Below are 22979 nucleotides of genomic sequence, written 5' to 3'. Positions count from 1 at the left end.
CTCAGTGGCCCTGGCCTGCCCGAAGCTGGCCAGTGGAGACAGCCACACCTTAGGACAATGGTGCCGTCCATCCCCTCCCCTCTAACCATTCAGCCCATGATATCGTATTCTCCCCCTCCTAAACATCTGTGGCCAGGTCCCCCCCCTCCAGTCATCCTCCCTCCATGCAGAATGACAGTCATCTTTGGGAGACACAAGCGTAGACTGTTCAGAACCTTCCACTGGCCTCTCAGGCCTCCAACTCTTCTTCAGATTCAAAGCCTTCCCCAATCTGCTTCCCACCCACCTTATTTCTCATTAGTTCACACATAGGACTTTCCAGACAAGGGGGTTCCCTTGCTCATGTGCTGTCTCCAGCCTTTATACAAGCTTTATACAATACTTTATACAAGCAATGCCCCCACTGCTGGGAAGAAATCTTTATTCAGTCAATCAACAACCATTTATGAAGCACTGACTTTTTGCCAGGCCCTGGGGATGGGCACAAAGAAGAAAACAACGCCTGATCTCGAGAAGCCCGTGTTCCAGCGGAGGAGACAAAAATACATTCGTAAGTATGTTCAGAATAAATAAAGAATAAATACAAATAAATACAAAGCAGTCAAGTACAAGGTTGTTTGGGAGGGAAGAGGGGCTTCCTCTAGAAAGGCAGTGACTGAGATGTGCTTTGAAGGAAATCTTTCTGTGGGGAGGGGGTGTCGAGGAGGGAGTGCACTTCAGGCATGGAGGATGGGAGGGGGAGAAAGGCAGAGGCAGAGACAGGGAGAAAGTTCTATGGAAATGTGAGGGGGTGGGGGGGGATGAGATGATGATGATGGAGAAAGGAGAAAGATAAAAGTTTCAGGAAAAGAAAAAATAATAAAGAAAATGAATATACAAGGATACAATGAATATACAGGGCTCCCATTTTCTCCCTCTCTTGTGCTGAGCCCTGGGCAAAAATCGAGGCTGAAGGTTACCCACTTTATCATGGCTATGTTCTGTTTAATTACTCTGGCCCTACTCACCCCTCGACCCATCAGGTCGTGGACATTGAAGGGGAAACTAAGGGATGTCTCCAAACGTGCCCTGGCCCCTGCCTACTGGAGGATCTGTTGTTTGAACACTTCTTCCTTATGCTCTCCTCTGACCCTGCCCCCTTGCTGGGAAGGGACGTGATGGTGAAATTGGGGGGCCAGTTTTCTCTAGTTAAGCCTCCAGAGAGCAAGTGGGACCAGAAGAATTTAAGAAAAAGTCAGCAGAGCCCAATGGCTCCAAAGAAAACTTATACCAAAGGAATAATGAACTTTAAGGGCAAGAAAAGGGAGACCTCTCAATCCATGGTACCTGGAGCCCACAGAAGTTTGGCAATCCCCATCCCAACTCCTGCTGAACCAAGGAGTCTCAGGGCCACTGAGTTCAAGCATCCACGGGGTTCTGGGGCTCCTGGAGAGGAAGAGGGGATTCCCTGATGCCGCCTGCAGGACCAGTCCCTTTAGTCTGATCACCTTATGCTAGTAACACTGAGAAAGGGGTCTTGACTACAGTGACACAGCAAAAAATTGGTAGGAAACATTCCCTACAAGGACAAGTCCAGCAGAAATTGGGCTCAGCACATGTGACAAACAGGATTCAGAGCACCAGAGTCCTCTGCTGCAGTGTTCAAGGGGCAGGTATGTTGAGCAAGGACTTCAATGGGTTTGAGATAGGAAGGGTGAGAAGTGAGAGCTCAAAGTATCTTCAGTTTTCTCTGCAAAAAGGCAAAATCCTCATTGGAGAGGGTGGGAGGAGGTCTGGGATGCTGGAGAAGAGGATTGGAATATGGTTCTATGCAGCATGAGAGGGAAGCCATTATGAAGGATTAAAGGTCTGCCTTGTTGCAGTGAGGGCCCACTTGAAGTTGGTTAAGATGGGTTTTTAATGTACAGCATCAGCAGGGTTGTGTGGCTTGTTCAGCAGCTCATAGGTAGGAGCAGAGGAGGTGGGTGGTGGGAGTAATCCTGGACTGAGGCTTGGCAGGGGAGGAGTGGTTATTGGACAAGGGGGTTAAGGATTTGTGAGGAAAGGATGCAGAGCTGAACTGGCTGAATATAAGGTTGGGATGGCCAAGCCAGGAAAGTGAAGTCAGAACCTGATAAAGTCCTGAGGGGCTGCATGCCCCAGTGAAGGTGAACACGTTTAGGAGAGGGACAAGACAGAAGGAAGTAACAGCAGGTCAGATAAAGGAATGTTGGAGGGTCCTAGTGAGATCTAGGGTGTGACCATCCCTGGCTGTGGCGAAAGGGGAGTGGAGGAGGAAGTGCTGGGATTTGAGAAGATGGAAAGATTGGGAAATGAGGCTGTTTGAGGGCATATCCACATGGATATTCAGAATGAGGGCAAGATCACAAGTGAGTCAGGTGTTCCCTTGAGAAAGAAGGAAGAATGACATGGGGGCCAGGAGTCAGTATGATCTCTACATGGTAGGAAGCACTCTCCCCTCAGCTTGTAGAGTTTCCTAATCTGACATCTCTGGATAGATTTCAGGGAGTCCATCAATTTGAATGGGGCCAGGGGAGGGGGGAGTCATTTTTATATTCATTGATCTGTACCTGAAATCGAGAATTTTCTTCTCAGAATCATGCTTTTGTTATAGTTCTAAGGGAGAATTCTGGTAGGGCAGCAGGTGGGTACTAGGAAATGGGACTGATGAAAAGAATTAAAGAATCCCCCCACCAAAAAATAATTTTTTTTAACATGGCAAGGTATTACTGGGCCTATTTGCAGCCGTGGCCTTGGGAATGTTTTTAAAATTCAAGACTTGTTTTTAACAAGCCAGAAAACGATTCTTGTTGGTCACATTTCTTTTTTGTTTCCATAACACTGTACTGTAGTTTATTTTTTAATAGAAATTCAGTATGACTTTCTTACTCATGCCTTTATCACACCCTTCTACAGGGATTTCTTGGTGACTCATGCTCTGACAAAGAGTGAAGTTAACGCTGGAGATGAAAGTCTTTCTATATTCATTGCATTAATGGAGTTTCTGATCAGCAGTAATTCTGTGATGGGCAACTGGGAAAGACTTTCAGGTGAATGTCTTGTCACACTCATCACAATCCTACCCTCGAGTGTGGACTTTCTGAGATCTGTCAGTCAGCAAACATTTGTTCAGCACTCACTACGGCCAGACACAGTGTTATGTGCTGGAAATGCAGAAAAGAGCAAAACCAGTCCCTGTCCTCAAGAAGCTCACCCTCTAGGGAAGAAGACAATGTAAGTGGCATGTTGAAAGAAGGCTGAGAAACTAAGGATGGAGGTGAGGAGGGAGAGACTTTCAGGTACACACAAAGCCACTGCACGGAGCATCCTGAATGAGCGTCAGCAGGGAGGCCAGTGTTGCTGGATTACAGAGAACGTGGACAGAAGTATAAGAAGCAAGGAAAGGTAGAAGACATGTCATGATGGGCTTTAAAAGACAAATAGAAGGGGCAGCTAGGTGAACAGAGCACCAGTCCTAGGGTCAAGAGGACCTGAGTTCAAATGCAACCTCAGACACATAATACTTACTAGCTGTGTGACCTTGGGCAAGTCACTTAACCCCAACTGCCCTGCCCTTTCCCCTCCAAAAAGCAGAAAAAGAAAAAAGGAAAAAAGCCAAATAGAAGATTTATATTTGCTCTGTAATAACAGGGAGCCAGTGTTATTCAGTTGAATCTGGGGCAGGCATAGTGAGACCTACACTTCAGGGAAATCCTTCTGGCAGCTATTTGGAGGGTGGACTAGAGTGGGGAGAGACTTGTGACTCCAGGAAGACCCACCAGCAGCTATTGCAATAGTTTAGGAGTGAGGTGATAAGGGCCCGAACCAGAGTGGTGGCAGTCAGAGGAAAGATGGGGGGGATGTAGAAAGGGCAAGTCTTGGCAACACTTTGCCATATGTGAGTAAGAAGCTAAGGATGACCCCAAAAGTATATGGCTAAGTGACTGGGAGGACAGTGTTTTCTTCAGTAGGAATAAAGAAGTTCAGCAGAGAGGAGAGTTGGGGAAAAGGGTTCAGGTAGAGATGAGTTCAGCTTAGGATATACTGAGTTCCAGGTTCCTACAGGATATCTGGTTTGAGATATCCAAATACACAGTGGTGTTGGGGGACTGATACTCAGGAAAGAGCCCAGAGCCGGATATATATATGTAGGAATCATCTGGGTAGAGATGATAACTGAACCCATAGAGATCATCGAATGACACAGGCTGGAGGAGAAAAGGGTCCAGGACAAAGCCTTGGGGGGCATCCAGGTAGTGGGTGCGACCCAGATTGAGGAACCAGCAAAGGAGGCTGAAAAAAAACAATTGCACAGGTTAGAGGCGAACCAGGAGACAACAGGGTCACACAAACCTAGAAAGGAGAGAGTGTCCAGGAGGAAAAGGTAATTGATAGTGTGAAATGCAAGAGAGGTCAAGAAGGATGAGGACTGAGAAAAGGCCATGAGATTGGGCAAGTAACCCTGGGGAGCTCAGTAACTTCTGTGCTTGGGCAAAATGCCTTCCCACATTCATCAGATTTCCTTCTAGAAAGAATTCTCTCAGTTTATCAGTCTGACATTGTTTCTCTCTTCAATGGGAACTGTCCATCATTGAGTAAGGTGCTTTTTCAAGAAAATGTAAGCTTCCTAAGAGAAGTAACTATTACATTTTTGTGTTTGTGTTCCTAGCAACTAGCAGAATGTCTGGCACATGATAAAACTCTAAAAATAAATATCTGTTGAATTGAGCTAGAATTCCCTGGCAGAAATCATGACATCTATAAGGCATTGTATTTGGAATCTGTATCCTTGGCATTTGGCACAGGACCTGGAACATAGAAAGTGATTAATAAATGCTCATGGATTGACTGATTAACTGATACGGGTTCTCTGCAGTATGAATTTTCTGATGTCGAATAAGTTCTTCCCTCTGGGGAAAAGCCTTCTGGCATTCGTGACATTCATAAGGTTTCTCTCCAGTATGAATTCTCTGGTGCCGGGTAAGCTTTCCACTCACACAGAAGGCCTTCCCACATTCATTACACTTATAAGGTTTCTCTCCAGTGTGAATTCTCTGATGAACAGTAAGGGTCCCACTCTCACGAAAGGCCTTCCCACATACACGACATTCATAAGGTTTCTCTCCAGTGTGAATTCTCTGATGTCGAGTAAGTTCTGTTCGCCAGCAAAAGGCCTTCCCACACTGATGGCACTGATAAGGTTTTTCTCCAGTATGAATTCTCTGATGTTGAGTAAGCTGTGACCTCCGGCGGAAGGTCTTTCCACAATCATCACATTCATAAGGTTTCTCTCCAGTATGGATTCTCTGATGTCGGGAAAACTGTATCTTTAGGCGGAAGACCTTCCCACAGTCACGACATTCATAAGGTTTCTCTCCAGTGTGAATGGTCTGATGTTGGGTGAGGGCTGCCCTCCAACGGAAGTTCTTCCCACATTCGCTGCATTCATAAGGTTTCTCTCCAGTATGGATTGTCTGGTGTCGAGTAAGCTCTGTGCCCCTGCTAAAAGCTTTTCCACAATCAAGACATTCATAAGGCTTTTCTCCTGTATGAATTCTCTGATGACGAGTAAAATCTGTGCTCCGCCTGAAGGCCTTGCCGCAGTCATGGCATTCATAAGGCTTCTCTCCAGTGTGAATTGTCTGATGTTGGGTGAGAGCTGCCCTCCAGCGGAAGGTTCCTCCGCATTCACTACATTCATAAGGTTTCTCTCCAGTATGAATTCTCTGATGTCGAGTAAGCTCTGTGCTTCGGTAGAAGGACTTCCCACATTCGTGACATTTATAAGGCTTCTCTCCAGTGTGAAGTATCTGATGTTGGGCAAGATGTTCACTCACACGGAAGGCTTTCCCACACTCACTACATTTATAAGGCTTCTCTCCAGTGTGAATCCTCTGATGTACAGTAAGCATGCCACTCACACGGAAGGCCTTCCCACATTCATGACATTCATACGGCTTCTCTCCAGTATGAATCCTCAGATGTCGCGTCAACGCTGCCCTCCGAGGGAAGACAGTCCCACATTCATGACACTCATAATACTTCTGCCCAATACAAGACCTGTGATGAGAAGGAAGAGACAGACAGTGAGTACAAGCTTTACCACATTCATTAGCTTATTAGGTAACCCTGGATGAATGATCTAATGTACAATAGGTTCTACGCTGTGGGGAAAGCCTTCAAACATCCACTATAGGGTATTTTGGGGGGCTTCTCTTTATGGGGTATCAAATGACGTATAGTAAGTCTGGGATATCCGGGCTCCTTTTGAAGATTTCTCAATATTCTCCATGTGCATAGTGTTTTCCTCCAGGACATGATCTATGAAAGGTAACAAGATTTAACTAAGAACTGAAATGTTAACCACATTCATGACACTTCTCTGAAGCTCTTTGTGTGTAAGCAAAAAGAAGACTGGTCCTGGAGTGAAACTTCCTTAGGTTTACTATCCTCCTGGCCTCTCAATTTGTTGGGCGATTTTCCCTTACTTGGGATGTTTCTCCTCCTTGCTCTGTTGCTTCCTGAGCCTAGCATCACATTCCCAGGATTCTCCCAAGTTAGAGATGAGTAGATCCTTCCTTCTGAGACTTCTCTGCAATGACAGTTCTGTGGAAATATCCAACTTTGGAGCACAGTACGTGATTCCAGGCCTAATCTCCCAATCTGAAAAGATACATAAATATAAAATTTTACCCATCTGCTATACACTTAGACCTTATATGGCCTCTCTAGAATGAAAAAAATATTGTTAAAATGTAATGGCCACAGGTTCTTAGTCTTAATAACATGTCAACTTCCACTCTGCTACTGGGATCAAGAAGTAAGTGCACAGGCTAAAACACAAGAGGAGGAAGAGAAGGTAGAATGCCAAATAGCCCAACTGTGCTGACCCCAGAGGAAATGGAGCTGAGGTCCCGGGTCACACCTGAACCAAACCTTCTGGAGACATCACCCTACAGAAGTCTATACCAGCTCTCCCTCACAATCCAAAACTCATCTCTGCTACCAGTATGGGACCACCGGATTCCTGCCTGACAAAAGTCTTTTAATGCAATCTGCCTGAAATCACTTCACTTAGTTCCAGGCCTTGGACCCTCTTGACATTCTAGACTGATTTTTTTCTTTGTGACCAGGTGCAGCAATTACATACTAAATCATCTCAATTTTGGGGGGGAGAAATAAACATTTATTAAGCACCTACTATGTGCCAGGTACTCTATGTGCTAAGTGCTGGGGATACAAAAAGAGGCAAAAAGAGCTTATGATCTAATGAGGGAAACACCATGCAAACACACACACACACACACACACACACACAAAGAAGCCTCTCTATGTAGCATAGGGGAAAAAATGACACTAGAATTAGGAGGGAAGGTTTCCTGTAAGAGATGGGATGTTAGCAGGTTCTCATCCACACAAGATGTAGATATTTCTAACATTCTACTTCACAAAACAAAAGGGAACGCGAATAACTGTACCAGATTCAGAAAAGGATATTGTACCTCGTTCTTTCTGCTGCTACAACGTGAGTTCTGAGCTGTCTCCCTCCCTCCCTCCCTCCCAATCCTGGACTAGAGAAGGCCAACATCTGGTAGAGATATATATGTGGAGCCACACAATACATAATTCCATATGTCAGTTCTTTCTCTGCAAGTGGACAGCATTTTCCTTAAGTCCTTCAGAGTTGATTCAAATGTTCGTATTGTCCAGAACAGCTTTGGCATTCAGAGTTACTGTTTGAATAATCTTGCTGTTACTATATACAATGTTCTCTTTGTTTTACTCTTCATTATTTCATATAAGTCTTTCCATGTTTTTTTTTTAATTAACCTGCTCATCCTTTCTTATAGCACAACAGTACTCCACAATCATATACCACAACTTCTTCAGACATTCCCCAACTGATGGGCATCCCTGCAATTTCCAGTTCTTTGCCCCACAAAGAGAGCTGCTATGAATATTTTAGAACATATAGGTTCTTTTCCTTTTTCTCTAGTCACCTTGGGAAACAGACCTAATAGTGGTACTGCTGAGTCAGAGTACACACACTTTTATAATACTTTGGGCATAATTCCAGATTGCTCTCCAGAATGGCTGGATCAGTTTACCATTCTGCCAACAGTGACTCAGTGTCCCAATTTTTCCACATCCTCTCCAACGTTTGTCATTTTCCTCTTCTATCATTTTAGCCAATCTGAAAGATGTGAGATGATACCTCAAAGTGGTTTTAATTTGCATTTCTCTAATCAGTGATTTAATGTAATTTGCCTGAAATCACTTCACTTAGTTCCATAAATATATATAGCTTTGTCACACATACACACACACACACACACAGCTTTGATTTCTTCTTCCCAAAACTGCCTTTTCATATACCGTGTTTCCCCAATAATAAGACCTATCCTGAAAATAAGCCCTCCCCTTACTGTGTAAGATTCCTCTAAAATAAGCCCTCCCCCCAAAATAAGCCCTATTGAGATTGCTACTGTAGTGAAGGTGATCCCCTGCGCTACATGCTACATTACGGTACCCTCTGTATGCACCACCCTCCCCCCCCCGGGTGAAATGCATGCTGCGCTCCGAGCTGCATCCAATCAGAGCTGCAGCAGTGAGCGCGTCATCCTGTTCTTCCCCAGTGATTTGCTTACTGGCGCCATTGAGAGCAGTGCCGTGGAGGAGAGCTGAGGCAGGACAACATAAAAACCCGGTATGTAAGCGGGAGTGAGGGGGCATGATGGAGGATAAAAAGGGCATGATGGAGGAAAAAAGAACTCAGGGGGCATGATGGAGTGAAAAGAAGGACTGATGGTCATAATTTTATTATTCTGTCTGTTTTGACCCCCAGACATGAGTACAAAAAGGAAGAGCTATACTGTTGAGTAGAAGAAAGCAATTGTAGAGGAGTCACATGGCAAGAATCTTGCAGTTTTCTGTAAAGAAAAACTTTTGGATCTTTGAATGGTCAGAAAATGGAGAGCAGATTATAATAACCTCAATCAACAGGTGGATGAGGGAAAAGGGGAAAAGCGCAGGTCTGGATCAGGTAGGCAGCCCTTATATCCTGACTTGGAGATCCTCATTGGTGAATGGATTGCTGACAGGAGAGCAAAGGCCTTGGTTGTGCGCAGGGCTGATACCAGTATTCAAGCATTTGCCCTTTCAATGGCACCAGAGTTTGAAATGGTCTCAGAAGGATTCAAAGCATCACAACACTGGTTGGACGGTTTCCTTCAATGGTATGAACTGTCCCTAAGAAGATCAACAACACTGTTTAAGCTGGAAGATGCTGAAGTTATTAAACGTGCACTTGCATTCAAGTCCTTTATTGATAGGATCGACATTTCCAAGTACCAAACCTGCAATATGATTGCTATGGATGAAACTGCAGTGTTTATGGGACAAGGATCTCAAACAACAATTCATCACAGGGGTGCAACGTCAATCTACATTTCCACCACTGGCTATGAAAGTGCACGGGTCACCTGTGTTTTGGCAATTCGTTTGGATGGAAAGAAAGCCACACCTCTAATCATCAGTAAGGGCAAGATAAGATTGAATGTGTATCTGGCATTTACGTTCTTGAAACCGAAAAAGCCTGGTGTACACAAGCTGTTATAAGAAAGTGGGTTGATTTAATGCTGCCACTTGTTATGCGAGGTAACCAAAGAGGTCTGATAGTCTGGGATTCAGCCAGCACTCACTGCGCTAAAGAAATGAAGAACTTCCTTGCAGAGAGAAGAATAGATCAAGTAATGATTCCTGCAGGAATGACTGCTTATCTGCAGACCCTTGATATTGCAATAAAGAAGCCATTCAAGGACCATTTGCACATGTAAGTCAATGACTACATTGAAAATAGAATGGAAAGAAATCATCGTGGAAACTTTGTGAAGCCCTGTCTGCAAGAAGTCATGACTTGGGTGAAGAAGTCATGGGATAAAATTACTGACAGCTGTGTCGCCAAGGCACTACGAGCAGGTTACCTGGACAAGACATATTATTTAAAGAGAGCTATATTGCTGGACATGACAGATTGGGTCCACTTCTTCTGAAAGAAATGGAGGTGCAAGACATCCAGGACGGAATTCAGGGTATGGACACTTAATGACGATGTTGTTGAAGAAGATGACATGATCATTATTGAATAAAGGTACATTTTTTTGTTCACATTTACCTGTTTATTAAAATTGCTGTCAATGCTCATTAAAATAAGCCCTCCCCTGAAAATAAGCCCTCTGGTGTTTTTCTGTCCAAAAAAAAATAATAAGACAGTGTCTTATTATCGGGGAAACACGGGTACTTTGACCATTTATCAAATGGGGAATGACTCATTTATATTTGAAAGACTCATATTTGACAAAGTTCTCTATATATTTGAAATGTAAGACTTTTATCTGAGAAACTGCCTAAAAAAATGTTTCCCCAATTTTCTGCCTTCCTTCTAATCTTGGCTACCTTGGTTTTATTTGTCCAAAAGCCTTTTAATGTAATCAAAATTATATATTTTATACCTTCTAGTGCTCTCTATCTCTTGTTCATTTATAAATTCTTCTCCTATCCATAAATCTGCTAGGGTGAGTGTCCCATGGTCTTCTAATTTATGCATATAATATTTCTCTTTATGTCGAGGTCATGTATCCATTTTGGCCTGATCTTGCTAAATGGTGTAAGATACTGATCTATACCAACTTTGTGCCAGAATGCTTTCCAGTTTTCTCCAGCACCTTTCCCAGCAATTTTTTCCAAACAGTAGATTCTTATCCCCAAAGCTTGGATCTTTGTGAGATTACTCAGCATTTACTACTACATGCTACATACCTAATCTACTCCAGTGATCCACCTTTCTGTTTCTTAGCCATCACCAGATAGCTTTAATAATTACTCCTATTAATACAGTTCAACCCCTGGTACTGCTAGACCTCCTTCCTTTACATTTTTTCCCCGTTAATTCCTTTGGTGTTCTTGACCTTTTGTTCTTCAAAATGAATTTTGCTATCACTTTTTTTCTTGTTCAATAAAAAATCTTGCTCAAGATACAATTTCAAGATAGTCAAGCTGGTTGCTGAATCAGTACCCTTGGAGAACCCCACATGTGCTTTTAAGACAATCCATGGAGGTCTCATGTCGTCTGCTCCCTCAATGGCCTAATGCTTGGAGAGCTGCTATTTTTCTTAAACCTGCTTTAACAAGGTGAAAAACAGAACGAACAGAGCTCTGAGAGCTCCCAGGTTCTCAAGATACGGCAGAAAGAGTCACATGGCCATGTGACCATAAGCAAATCATTTAATCTTGGGCTTCGGTCTGCTCATCCATAAAAGAGGAATAAAGTGACCCAGAGCAAGATCTACCTCGCAGGGTTTTAAAGAAAGCACTTTGTAAGCTTAACATACAACATAAATGTGAGCTCTTATAATCCCTTACATTTAAATCAAACCAACAAATCAGGGCCTACAATGCCTCACTGTGGGAGATCTCTAAGAGAGCTCTTACCTTCTCTCCAGGTGGATCCCAAACCACGCATAAGGACCCCTGGGGGCCGCCAACCGGCTAGTGTCAATGTGTAATATTATCTATGCTTTGTTATGTTTTTATCCCAGTCTTCTTCCCCTCACGCTCCGACACACACTTCTGTTTCCAGTGACCCGGCCTCCGGGCTGTCCTTGAACAAGCCCTCCGGCTCTGGGCTCTGGGCATCCTCTCTGGCCATCCCCCATACCCAGATCACTCCCCCTCCTCCACTCTGACTGCTGACCTCCCTGGATGCCTTAAGTCTCAACTCAAACCCCTCTTCTCCAGGAAGCCCTCCCCCAGCCCTCTGGATCCCAGCACCCCTCTTTGAGATGAGATTCAGTCGGATCTCTCTAGACCCTGAGTATACACAGTGGTCGGCCTGCCAGACTCCGAGCCCTGAGAGTGAGGTCTGTTACCAGTGTTTAGCGTGGTGCCTGGCACACAGGGGGTACTTAGTGCTTGTTGACTAGACTGGCCTTTCCCAGCAGATGACACCCTATCCCCACCCCCACGCTCTGCCCTGCTGCCAGCCTGGCCCATCTGCTCTGCCTGGCACCTCACTTCCAGCCCTCCACCTGGACCATCCTCCCTCCTCAGTGTCAATCGTGAAGCCCAAGCTTCTCTCAAGCAGGGTCTAGCTGCCCAGTGCCTCTGCATGAGGCCCTTCCTGCCAGATTCCCCAGCACCCAGGGTCCTGCATGCAGCCCACAGGCACACCTCCCTCCCAGGGCTGTGGTGAGGATGGCAACATGATGCAGTAATTGTCAACCACTCTGCACATGCTGAAATGCTACGTGAATGGCAGTTCTGAATTTACTGGTCTGTGAACCTGCTGTGGCCCCAAGTAGAATGGAAGCTTTCTGAGGGCAGGAAGCATGGCTCACTTCTGCATCTGACGTCATCATCGAAGCGCATCAGAGGCCAGCTGAATAACAGATTCTTTGGCACTCATGGAAAATGGAACAGGTTTTTTTTTTTAAAACAGACCAGTTGCAAATGTGCACTGCAGGTTAGTGGGCATAAATCCACATCGTGCAAACTCAGGGTGGGGGGTGGTGTGGGAAGAGGCCTATGCTTTAAAAACAACTGCTGAAAGCATCTGGGGGGCAGACCCAAGGCAGGCTTCGGGCTACATCACACAGGAAGCTGCACCAGAAACTACAAGGCTCTGGGAGGCCACTGAGTCAGGAGAGGGCCTAGACAAGGGAGGATGGGGCTCCACCAAAGGTGCTTGGGCCTCCTCCTCTTCTCCTCCCCCTCCCCCTCCTCTCCTGCTTCTCCCCCTCCTTCTCTTCTCCTCCCCCTCCCCCTCTTCTCCTGCTTCTCCCCTTCCCCCCTTTCTCCTCCCCCTCCCCCCTTTCTCCTCCCCCTCCTCCCCTGCTCCCAGGCCTGAGGCCTCTGATGACAGTCCCCTGCCCAGCCCGGAGCAGGGGCTGAGGGGCCTCCCAGCAGCCAGGCATCACTCACTCACCTGGACAGCGGCAGCCTGGGGCATCTCCCTCGGGCATCCACGGTGCTGCCCCCTGCTCCAGCTGCCAGATCACAGCAGGTTTGGAAACAGCAAGTCCTGCCCAATGAAAAATGAAGATGTGTTGAGGGCCCTAGTAAGAACCAGGCAGAGAGCACCGAGCCTGGTGTTAGGAAGACCCGAGTTCAAATCCAGCCTCAGACGCTGACCAGCTACGTGAGCCTGGACTAGCCGCTAAAAAAAAAGAAAAAATAGCCCTCTGCTTGCCTCGGTTTCCCCAGCTGTAAAATGGGGGTCACCACAGCACCGGCCTCCCAGGCTTGTCATAAAGATCTCATGAGACAACATTTGTAATGCACTTAGCACAGGGCAGGGCACACTGTAAGCATGTGCTATTATCAGTGAATTATTAATACTATGAATTCAACTTCAGCTTTTCTTTTGGGGACAAAATGGGCACCCAAAGTCTTTAAGGATTCTCTCTACAATGTCCTTCAGAAGTGGGGGGATTTGGAGAAAGGAAGGAGCGAGGAATGGCTTTCCTCTGCTGGAAGTGCTACTGAATTATCATTCACTCTGTATAGCACCTCAGAGGGGATAGGAGGAGGCCCCCAAGTCACCCAGGCCCAGGCCCAGAAGAGGTGCTGGAGACAGCAAGACAAGAAGCCCTGCTCTCTAGGAGCTCCTGTTCTAACAGGGAGACAGCAAGAACATATGAAAGATATTCAAGGAATAAATAAAAAGTGAATCCAAACAAACACAGACAGAGGAGGGAAGTCCAAGGCGGTCTGGGAGGAAGGGAAGCAGCAGAGGTGGGGCTAGGAATCAGGAAAGGCTTCATGTTGAAGGAAAAGTGGGACTCTGTGAGACAGAGATAAGGAGGGAGGGCGTGCTCGGTTATGGGGACGGCCAGGGCAAAGGCATGGAGATGGGAGCTGGATGGCAGATGTGAGGCCAGGGAGAAGGCCGGGCTGGTGGGATGGTAGAGCACAGGCAGGGGGCAGTGAGGTCAAGTGAGGCTGGAAAGCCAGGCTGAGGCCAGCCAGAGGAGCTCGTCAGACCAGGAATCTCTGGTCAATTCAATCCAAACAACATAACCCACGATTTCCTAAGGGAGAAAGAAGAGGCCCTCAAGAAGCCGGCCCCACGCCAGAGGGGCGGCCACCCTTACTCACCCAGACAGGCCAGGTTCAGATAGTTCTCCAGCATCACCTCCCTGTAGAGCTCCTTCTGAGCTGGGGCCAGGTAGCCCCACTCCTCCGGGGTGAAGTCCACAGCCACATCCCTGAATCTCACCAAGCCCTGAAAAAGCCAAAGCACCTGTGCTGACCCGGGGACCACAGCTCCCGGAAGCTTCATAAGCGCAGGGCAGGGCAGGACAGGGCAGCCCTCAGCCTCCAGATCTCTGCTGACCACCCAAAGGCCCTGGCCTGGGAGCGATGCTGAGCCAGGCCCAAAAGCAACACATCCACACACACGCACAAACAGACACTCACACACACTCATGCATTCTCACACACTCACATACATTCTCATTCTCACACACACACACTTACACATTCTCAAACACACACGCACATGCTCACTCACAAACACACACATGCACACACACATACACACACACACACCCATCCCCAGGTTAGAGGCAGCATCTTACTGGGCATCAAAGGTGAGAAATCCAGCTGTGGCTCTGCCCCCCGTGACTGTGGACATGCCACTCTCTCTGGCCCGCTCCAACCCTCGATTCTCGTGGGCTTCAGTCTCCGACTTTGGCTGTGCTATCTGATTTACCAAATGCTTCCCTCACAGCAAACCTACTGGCCAGGTAGTGCAAAAATGGATTATCCCCATTTTGCTGACAAGGAAACAGCATCAAGGAGAGGCCTGGGCAGGCCTCCTGCCTTGTAAGCCTGCACTCAGCCCCTGGCCCCAGGGTTCCAGTCACCCTCCCAGGCCTTCAGACTCCTGAACTCCAAGGGCAGACATATCTGAGATCTGGTCATGAGGCCGCTAACATCAGCCACTGAAAGCATTCACCTCCAACTAGAAATGTGAAGGCAACCACTCTCCACGACTAATCAAAGCCCAATCTCTCATAATTTCCCCACAAAGGCTCCATTTCTCAGAAAGGGAAGTGAGATGACTACAGCAGCCCCAGTGGACCCTCATCCCTCTGTCCGAGCCAGCAGTCATGCAGACATTCTGGTGGGCCATGGCAGAGCCCACCAAGGGCCTGCTCAAGTCAGCCTGCGTGCTGTGCCCCCTGCCCAATGCCCCTGCTGGGATCTACGGGTCCTGGAGTGCCTGCCAGCAGATCCTTTCAAGGCCAATGGGGGCCATTATCTCTGTGGCACAGAACAGCAAGAGGGCCAAAGAGGGCTGTCACCTGCCCAGGGTCCACAGCCAGGATGCTGGACTCATTTGTCATAAAAACCTTCGCAGACTCTGGAGACCTTCTGCCGGTTTTTGTCCTTTCCTTTTTAGCCCTCAGGACGCTTGGCTTCATCAATGACAAACCTTTACTCATTATTCATGAAGCTGGGTCACCTTTCTTTGAAGTGCCTTCACTCTGTGAGGTGGCCCTGCTTACAACCCCCAGCCTCCTCTGCTCTAAGCTTCTACTTGAAGCCAAGGTTGTCTCTGGGAGCCCCTGGACAAGCGGCCACGTCCCACATCTCTCTTCCCCTGTCTCCCCTCATCCCTGACCTCTCTGCAGTCTCCTCTGGAGACCCTCTCCTCTCTAGGTTTCGAGACACCCTGCCTCCCGGCTCTCCTCCTTCCTGTCTGCTGGCACCTTCTCAGTCTGCCTCGCTGGATGGTCATTCCTGTCACTCCCCACTAACCTGGTGATCCCCCAAGACTCCATCTATTCCCTCTTGGCCCACAGGGGCATCTCTCTGAAGATCTCTCCAAGCCCACCCTTTCTCGTGACCTCCGGGTTCCCACCTCCAGCTGTCTACTGGACCATCTACCCATTGCTGGTAGACATGCCTTTCTCTCCATGTCCAGTAACGGGTAGATGGTCCAGTAAGCCTGGCAGGATACTGATGAAGCAAGCACAATGCATACAGAAGGCACTTAATAAGTACAGCTTGCTCCATGGTTGTACACAGAGGCTATGGCTCCGTAAACCCTCATGCGGGAGGTGACGATGGAAGATCTTTGGCTTTCTTTAGCCAACAAGCATTTATTAAGCACTGACTCTGTCCCAGGTACTGCGCTCTGCTGAGCACTGGGGACACAAGGAAAGGCAGCAGATGGTCCCTGCCCTCAAGGGGCTCATGGTCTGCCTGGGGAGATCACCCTCCAAGAGCCACGCACACACATGCAGGACCCGGACAGGATATGTGGATGCGAGGCGCTAGAACCATAGGGCATGGAGAAAGGATTCTGGTAAAGGGGGGGTCTGAGCTCAGAGGAAGCCAGGATGGGGGGGCCACCTGTGGTTGGCAGGAGGGCCTTGTGCAGGGGGCACCTAGGAGGATCTCAGAACAAGCAGCAGGTGGGCAGCAGGGTGTGAGGGGACTGGGAAGGGAGGCGGGGGCAGGTGGAGAGGGCTTTAAGGCCCAAACTGAGGATGAGGTTAGTGGAGAGCCACAGGAGTTTGGAGAGTGTGGGCCAGGTGGCAGAGTCAGACATGAGCCTCCAGAAGATCAGTCTGGCAGTTGAGGGGAGGACAGGTGGAAGAGAGGCAGGGCCACTGACCAGCAGGCAAGAAGAGATGAGGGTCTGCCCTGGGGCAGCGGCAGTGTGGAATGATGAACGAATACGGGGGCTGGGGGAGGAGGCGGCAGACAGGAGAGACAGCAGGGAGTCGAGAAGCACGTCCTGGTGGGATCCCAGGGCCCAGGACGATGGGGGCGGGAGGTCAGGAAGAGGGCCAGAGAGTGAATTCTGTTCTGGATATGGAGAGTCCATAGGACACCTAGTCTGAGAACCAAACAGAAGCTTGAGATGTGAGACCTGTGGTCTGGAGAGAGAAGCGGATCTGGAAACCCCCAAGTGAGAGATAGCAATGGTCTCCAGAGGAGCTGATGAGACCACCTGGGGAAGGGAGGACAAGAGGGCCCAGAAGAGGGTGAGAAACAGGGGACCCCCAGAGAGTGATGGAGAGCCAGCAGAAGAGACGAGGAGAGGCGGGATGGGGAATGGCAAGGGGAAGAGAGCATCAGTCAGCCAGTCAGTCAGCAAACATATTCCTTGCCTGCTACGTGCCAGTCACTGTGCTGAGCACCAGAGCTACCATGGGCAAAAAAGGTGAAAGACACAGTTTTGTACCAGGCCTGCAGTGGCCCTGGACTCCCTGACCAAGACTGAGGGTATATTGGGCAGGTGAGAAGAGCTGAGTTCAAATCCTGGTGCTCCTGCTCACTGCCTGTGTGGCCTCAGATGAGTCATGTGATGTCTCTGGGCCTCAGTTTCTCCCTTTGTAAAATGAGGGACTGGGGGGGACACTGGAGGTCCCTCCCAACTGTAAATCGACAATCCTCAGAATGTGGTCCTGAGGCCTGTGGCATCCTCTCCAGCCCCAGCTCTGCAGCTGGGTCCTTGCCTTGTGGGTTACTAGACACAGCCCAGAGAGAGCCAATGGAGACGCGCCCTCACTGGCTTCTTCAGGAGCCCCAAGGCCACCTGGCTCGTGCACAGCCCATTCCTCGTAGGGAAGAGCGGAGATGTCAGCAGGCAGCAGAGCTTAGGAGAGTCAGAACTGAAGGACGCCAGCAGCTGGGGCTGGTCACAGGGGCCAGGAGGACCTGGTACTCCTGGGGGGCGCACTGAAACATCCACATTGAGATCTCAGTAACCCCAAGATCCTTAGCAAGCTGTTTCAGATCCAGCCTCAGACATTTACTGGCTAGTCACTGAGCCTCTGCCTGCCTCAGTTTCCTCATTTGTAAAATGAAGATCATAATAACAACTGCCTCCCAAGGACGCTGTGAGGATGGAACGAGGGCCTCTTTGCAGAGGGCTTAGCGCTGTTGTTATTCTCTGCTAAGACCCTCCTTCCTCCGGGGAAAGTAAGTGAACCAGCATTGCCTGCTGCAAACCACATCCATGAAAACGGACATTTACAGATAGCTACATTAACGACCATGCTGGCCATCAATCACTGTCCCAGCCTGTCCACTGCTCCCCCATCTCCCCAAAGGAGGCGGCATCCCTGACCCCTGCCAGAGGTGGGACCTCCCCTGCCTGCAGGGAACAATGAGGACACTGTCTTGGGAGCTGTTTGGCCCCCTTCCCCAGCCTCCTCCCACATGTGGAGGACTGCGGCCTCCTTGGGTGTGGGTTCTCTCCTGGTCCTTCCCCTAGCATGCCGGCTGGACTTACCGCATGGTCACTCATCGGCAGAGGCCTCGGCCACCTAATGCAGGAACTGATAGATGTAGGAGGAACCAAGCAAGTCACTTTCTCAGTTTTTAAGTCCTGAATTCATAGAGAGACTTGGCTCAAAGTTCTGCAGTAGGCGGCCCTCAATCAGTGCTGTACAAGGCCATGTTGGACACTAGAGACAGAGAGACATAAAAGAAGAAAAACTCCTATTACATGTACAGAGATGAGTCAATACAAAGAAGCCTGAGGAAAAAAGCCCTGACCATTCCCAAAATACAACACCCATTCCTGTTAAAAAAGACTGAAAAACATAGGGATTAATAGGGCTCTCCTTAAGAAGGAATTTAGGGGCAGCTAGGTGGCGCAGTGAGTAAAGCGCCGGCCCTGGAGTCGGGAGGACCTGTGTTCGGTTCCGGCCTCAGACACTTAATACCCACACAAAAAAACTAGCCGTGTAACCTCGGGCAAGTTACTTAGCCCCAACTTCCCCCCAAAAGGCAAAAAAAAAAAAAAGGAATTAGAAAGTGAGTTATCATGTGTAAAGTGCTTTGCAAACCTTGAAGTGCTAAATTAACGTTGGTCATTATGGCTATCATCATGCAAACATCTATCAAAATCCAAGACCCAGTATCATACATCCTAGGGATAAACTAGAACCCTTCCCAATGAGATCAGGGGCAAAGGAAGGGTGTCCATGACTACCGCCACTACTGGATACAGGAACTGGACCTTCTGGCTCACTCCACTCTGCATCTGCTGCCCTGCATGGTTTGAACCCCTTCCGCCCTTTTCCTGACTTGTTCCTTGTGCTGTTCTGGGGGGTGCGGGAGGGGGCATCAAATGGTAAACTCCTTGAGGGCAGGGACTGGCTTTCTTTTTATTCATTGTATTCCCAGGGGTTAGCACAGTGCCTGGCACATAGTAGGTGCCTAGTAACTGTTTATTGGATTGGTCTGGATTGAATTGGATTAGATTGATACGGTGCTAGAAATGCTGGTTGTAGGTACAGGATAAGAAAAAGAAATTGAGAGAATAAGCACAGGTAAGGAGGAAACAAATGTATTGCTTTTTGCAGTTCATATATTAGTTTACTTGTAAAACCCTATAGAGTCAACTAAAAGATTAACTGAAACAATAGCTTCAGCAAAGTTACAGGACATACACTAAATCCACAAAAATCAACATTTCTGTTCACTACCAACAAAACGCATCAAGGAGAGATAGAGAGAAAAATTCTATTTTAAAATCACTGTAGAGAGCTCAAAATACTTTGGAGTCTACCTACCAAGTGTAAGGGTTATGGGATTTAAAAGATCTTCCATGCCCCGTTGGACTTGCTGATGTAGCAGGAAGGGGCGGAGCAAGAGGAAGTGGAAGCCAAACTAGCGTTCCTGCGGTGGCTGGCGGTGGTGGCGACGGCAGGCAGCGCGAAGCCCTTTTTGAGTTAGCCAGAATTTCTGCTAAGGACTCCTGCTGAGGACTGCCAGGGGCCGGAGCTGCTGGGAGTGCGCTTCCCGGATGCTGGGTGGTTGCTGTGAGTGGGGAGAGGAGGACCTTTGCCTGAGGTAGCCTGTTCTGTTTTAAAGGCTTGAAAATGTGGGTGCTTTCTACTTTATCTACCTGTGCCAATGTCATAACCACTCTGATGGCTTTCACTTTCTGGTTTTGGGACTCAGTCTTTTGGTATCTTAATAAATTTTCTAGTTTATTCCCCCATATGGCAAGCATGAAGTATTTTGTGATGGATAATTATATCAGCATATCTGTAATCTCCATAGGCATTGTTAATATGGCATTGCTGATACACCAAGATAAGCAGAGGAGCTGTTTGAACACAACTACAAACCACTGGAGAGAATTAAAGGCAAACATAAACAACTGGGCAAATATCAGTTACTCATGAATAGCCTGAGCCAGCATGATAAAAACAACAATAATACCTAACCTGATTTATTCATAAAATGCCATATGAAAAAACCCCCACAAACTACCAAAGGTTTAATTTACAGAACTAGGAAAGGCTAGGTGGCACAGTGAACAGAGTGCTGGGCTTAGGTCAGGAAGACCTGAGTTCAAATCCAGCCACAGACACTGACTAGCCATGTGACCTTGGAAAAGAATATTTACCTGCCTCAGTTTCCTCAACTGTAGAATGTGTATCATAATAGTACCTCACCTCCCTCTTTGGGTTGTTATGAAGATCAAATAAGATAATAATTATAAAATGCTTAGCACAGTGCCCGGCACACAGTAAGCGTTATAGAAAGGTTAGCTGTTGTCATTATTGCTGTTATTATTTTCAAAAGTCATTTGGAGGATCAAAAAGTTAAAGATCCTTGAGGGAAATACTATAGGAAAAAAAAATGAGAAGTTATGGGACCTATCTGTACCAGATCTGAAACTATACTACAAAGTAGTGATCATCAAAATGATTTGGGTTGTGTGCGTGTGTGTGGATGTGTGTGTGTGTGTGTGTGTGTGTGTGTGTGAGAGAGAGAGAGAGAGAGAGACAGAGACACAGAGCCAGCACCAGCACACAGTGCAACAGATTAAGTATATAACACTCATAAACACAGCAGCATAGTGTTCAACAACCTCAAAGACCTCAGGTACTGGGGGAAGGACTCACTATTTGGCAAAAACTGCTGTGAAAGCTGGACAGAAATCTGGCAGAAATCATATTTAGAGTGACACCTCACACCACCTACCAAGATTAATTTTAAATGGGTACAAAACAGGGGAGGCCAGGTGGCTCAGTGAGTAAGAGCACCGGCTCCAGTGTCGGGATGACCTGGGGATCAAGTCTGGGCTCAGATACTTAGCACCACACCCAGAAATAACTGGCCGTGTAACCTTAAGCAAGTTACTTAACCCCGATTGCTTTAAAAAAAAAATGGGTACAAAACTTAGACATAAAAGGTCACTTCGTTAAAAACTAGAGGCACAAGGAAGAAATTACCTTTCAGATCGATGGATAGGTTATTAGATAATTATATTACATATGCACACATACCTATAGCAATTATATATGTATATTATTAGAGATAATATGTTCATGATCTAACAAGGGAGAGGATTGCAGATTATAAAGTGGACAACTTTACAGACAATAAATGGGGCGGGGGAGTCTCTGAAGCAAGGTCTCATTTCCAAGACATACAGGGTGTCCCAAAAGTCTTAGTGCAGCAGTCCAGTTTCCAACCTCATCACTGGGCTGAAACTATTCATTCCAAAGCTACCAATGATCTCTTAATGGCTAAAGCCGACAGACTCTTGATTCCTGGATTCTCTTTTCTCCCTGTGCGCTCTCATTCCCCGACTGGCCATTCCTCAGTCCCCTTTGCTGGATTATTATGCGCCCCTGTGGCCCGGGGCTCTGTCCTTGCCTCGCTTCTCTCTCTAGGTGAGCGAGCCCCAGGTTCGGATCCTGTCTCTGGTCATGCCTCCCGGAGCTACATCTTCACTCCCATACATTTCCTCTTGTTCTCCCCAGCTCCCTCAGGCTCACCCACCACCTCCCTGCGGGTGATCCCAGATCTCTAGACCCAGCCTCTGTCTCTCTCCAGGTCAGTTCTGGCCATGTCATCTGGCCGTCCTGGAGACGCGGTCCGCCGCAAACGGCAAACACGGAATTCCAGCTCTGCCTCCTTCCTGACTTTTCTGCCTCAGTCACCCTTAACCCCCTCTCTCCCCTCAATCCCCAACCCCTCTCACACCTGCTTCTCCCTCTCTATGCACACGGAAATCACCTTTCATTAGCAGTACTCACAGTAGCATTTCTGTGCCACCTACTATGTGCCAGACACTATGACCTCATCGGACCCTCACAAGCCCCCTCTGAGGTGGGGGCTGCTCCTGTCCTGCTTTTACAGCTGGGAAGACTGAGGCAGGCAGCAGTGAAGGGGCTTGTCCGGGATCACACGTGTGTGAGGCTGGGCCACCTCCTCACCTGTCAGGAGGCTTGTTGCAGCAGCCTCCTCACCCCCAGCCGCTACCTGCTGCCCCCCAGGCTCCACAGCGTGAGAACCCCTCCTCTCCAGTATTGGGGTTCTGCACTGCCTGCTCTCACCTGTACCCCTGGGCCAGAGGACCCGGTGCAAACGCTGCCTCGAGCACTCAGTATCTTTGTGAAGAGGAGCAGCAATCAGTGTCATGGTGACCCCACCCCCACCCAAAGGGTGGGTGGGTGTAAAGCACTTCTGGGAGTGCTACAGGAATGCTAGGGATGGACCTTGCACATGGGAAAACCTAGCCCGCCGGCCCGCCCCAGGAAGAGGGAAGGTCCGCACGGGGAGGGGTGGAGGGGAGAGAGGGGGAAGAGGAGAGGGTCTCCACCATTGGGGGGAGACCCGCCCCCCTTCTGCCCGTCCAGACAGCGGCTGGCCTCCCCGATCCCCAGGGTTTCCAGGCCGCCGGGGCGGAGGGGAGCAAGGCTGATGCCCGCATGGGCCCGACCAGACCTCGGTGGCTGCGGAGGAGTGGGGGGAGGGCGAAGAGTGGGGGACAGGGGGAGTACCCAAGGAGGCGGGACTCGGGGCCTGGGGACAGCCCCCTGTCCCCCAAACGGCACCACGCGCGGCATCCCACCTGCCCCGACTGGCCCCGGTTGCCTGACTTCCGGCGGAGGGGTGCGGCGAGCTGTGATGGGCAGGCGCTCAGCGACGCC

The 22979-nt window shown here is 48.4% G+C and overlaps 2 protein-coding genes across 3 annotated transcripts in view; one reads left to right on the top strand and one right to left on the bottom strand.

Moving 5' to 3' along the window:
* Positions 1–382: 382 nt before the first annotated feature.
* The window catches only part of LOC138173312 (zinc finger protein 14 homolog), a 22840-nt gene continuing 243 nt past the window's right edge, over positions 383–22979 (bottom strand). For both annotated transcript variants that reach the window (XM_069103293.1, XM_069103294.1), the window contains exons 2-6: positions 18311–18485; positions 14155–14281; positions 12983–13078; positions 6489–6663; positions 383–6060 (exon numbers count right to left, since the gene is read on the bottom strand). In XM_069103293.1, coding sequence (XP_068959394.1) covers positions 4827–6060; positions 6489–6663; positions 12983–13078; positions 14155–14281; positions 18311–18325 — 1647 coding nt within the window. In that variant the 5' untranslated portion in view covers positions 18326–18485 and the 3' untranslated portion in view covers positions 383–4826. The remainder of the gene's footprint in view (positions 6061–6488; positions 6664–12982; positions 13079–14154; positions 14282–18310; positions 18486–22979) is intronic.
* LOC138173394 (zinc finger protein 14 homolog) overlaps positions 21893–22979 on the top strand; it is a 15405-nt gene continuing 14318 nt past the window's right edge. Inside the window, exons 1-3 of the mRNA XM_069103446.1 lie at positions 21893–21919; positions 22186–22491; positions 22686–22960. Of these exons, the coding sequence (XP_068959547.1) occupies positions 21893–21919; positions 22186–22491; positions 22686–22960 (608 nt within the window). The remainder of the gene's footprint in view (positions 21920–22185; positions 22492–22685; positions 22961–22979) is intronic.

Source organism: Petaurus breviceps, unplaced genomic scaffold (genome assembly GCF_028583685.1).
Source record: "Petaurus breviceps papuanus isolate PSGF00001 unplaced genomic scaffold, PetGlider_PUasm1.0 577, whole genome shotgun sequence".
Classification (NCBI taxonomy): Eukaryota; Metazoa; Chordata; class Mammalia; order Diprotodontia; family Petauridae; genus Petaurus; species Petaurus breviceps.
Note: the sequence above shows the minus strand (reverse complement) of the source record. Positions and strands in the feature narration are given on the sequence as shown.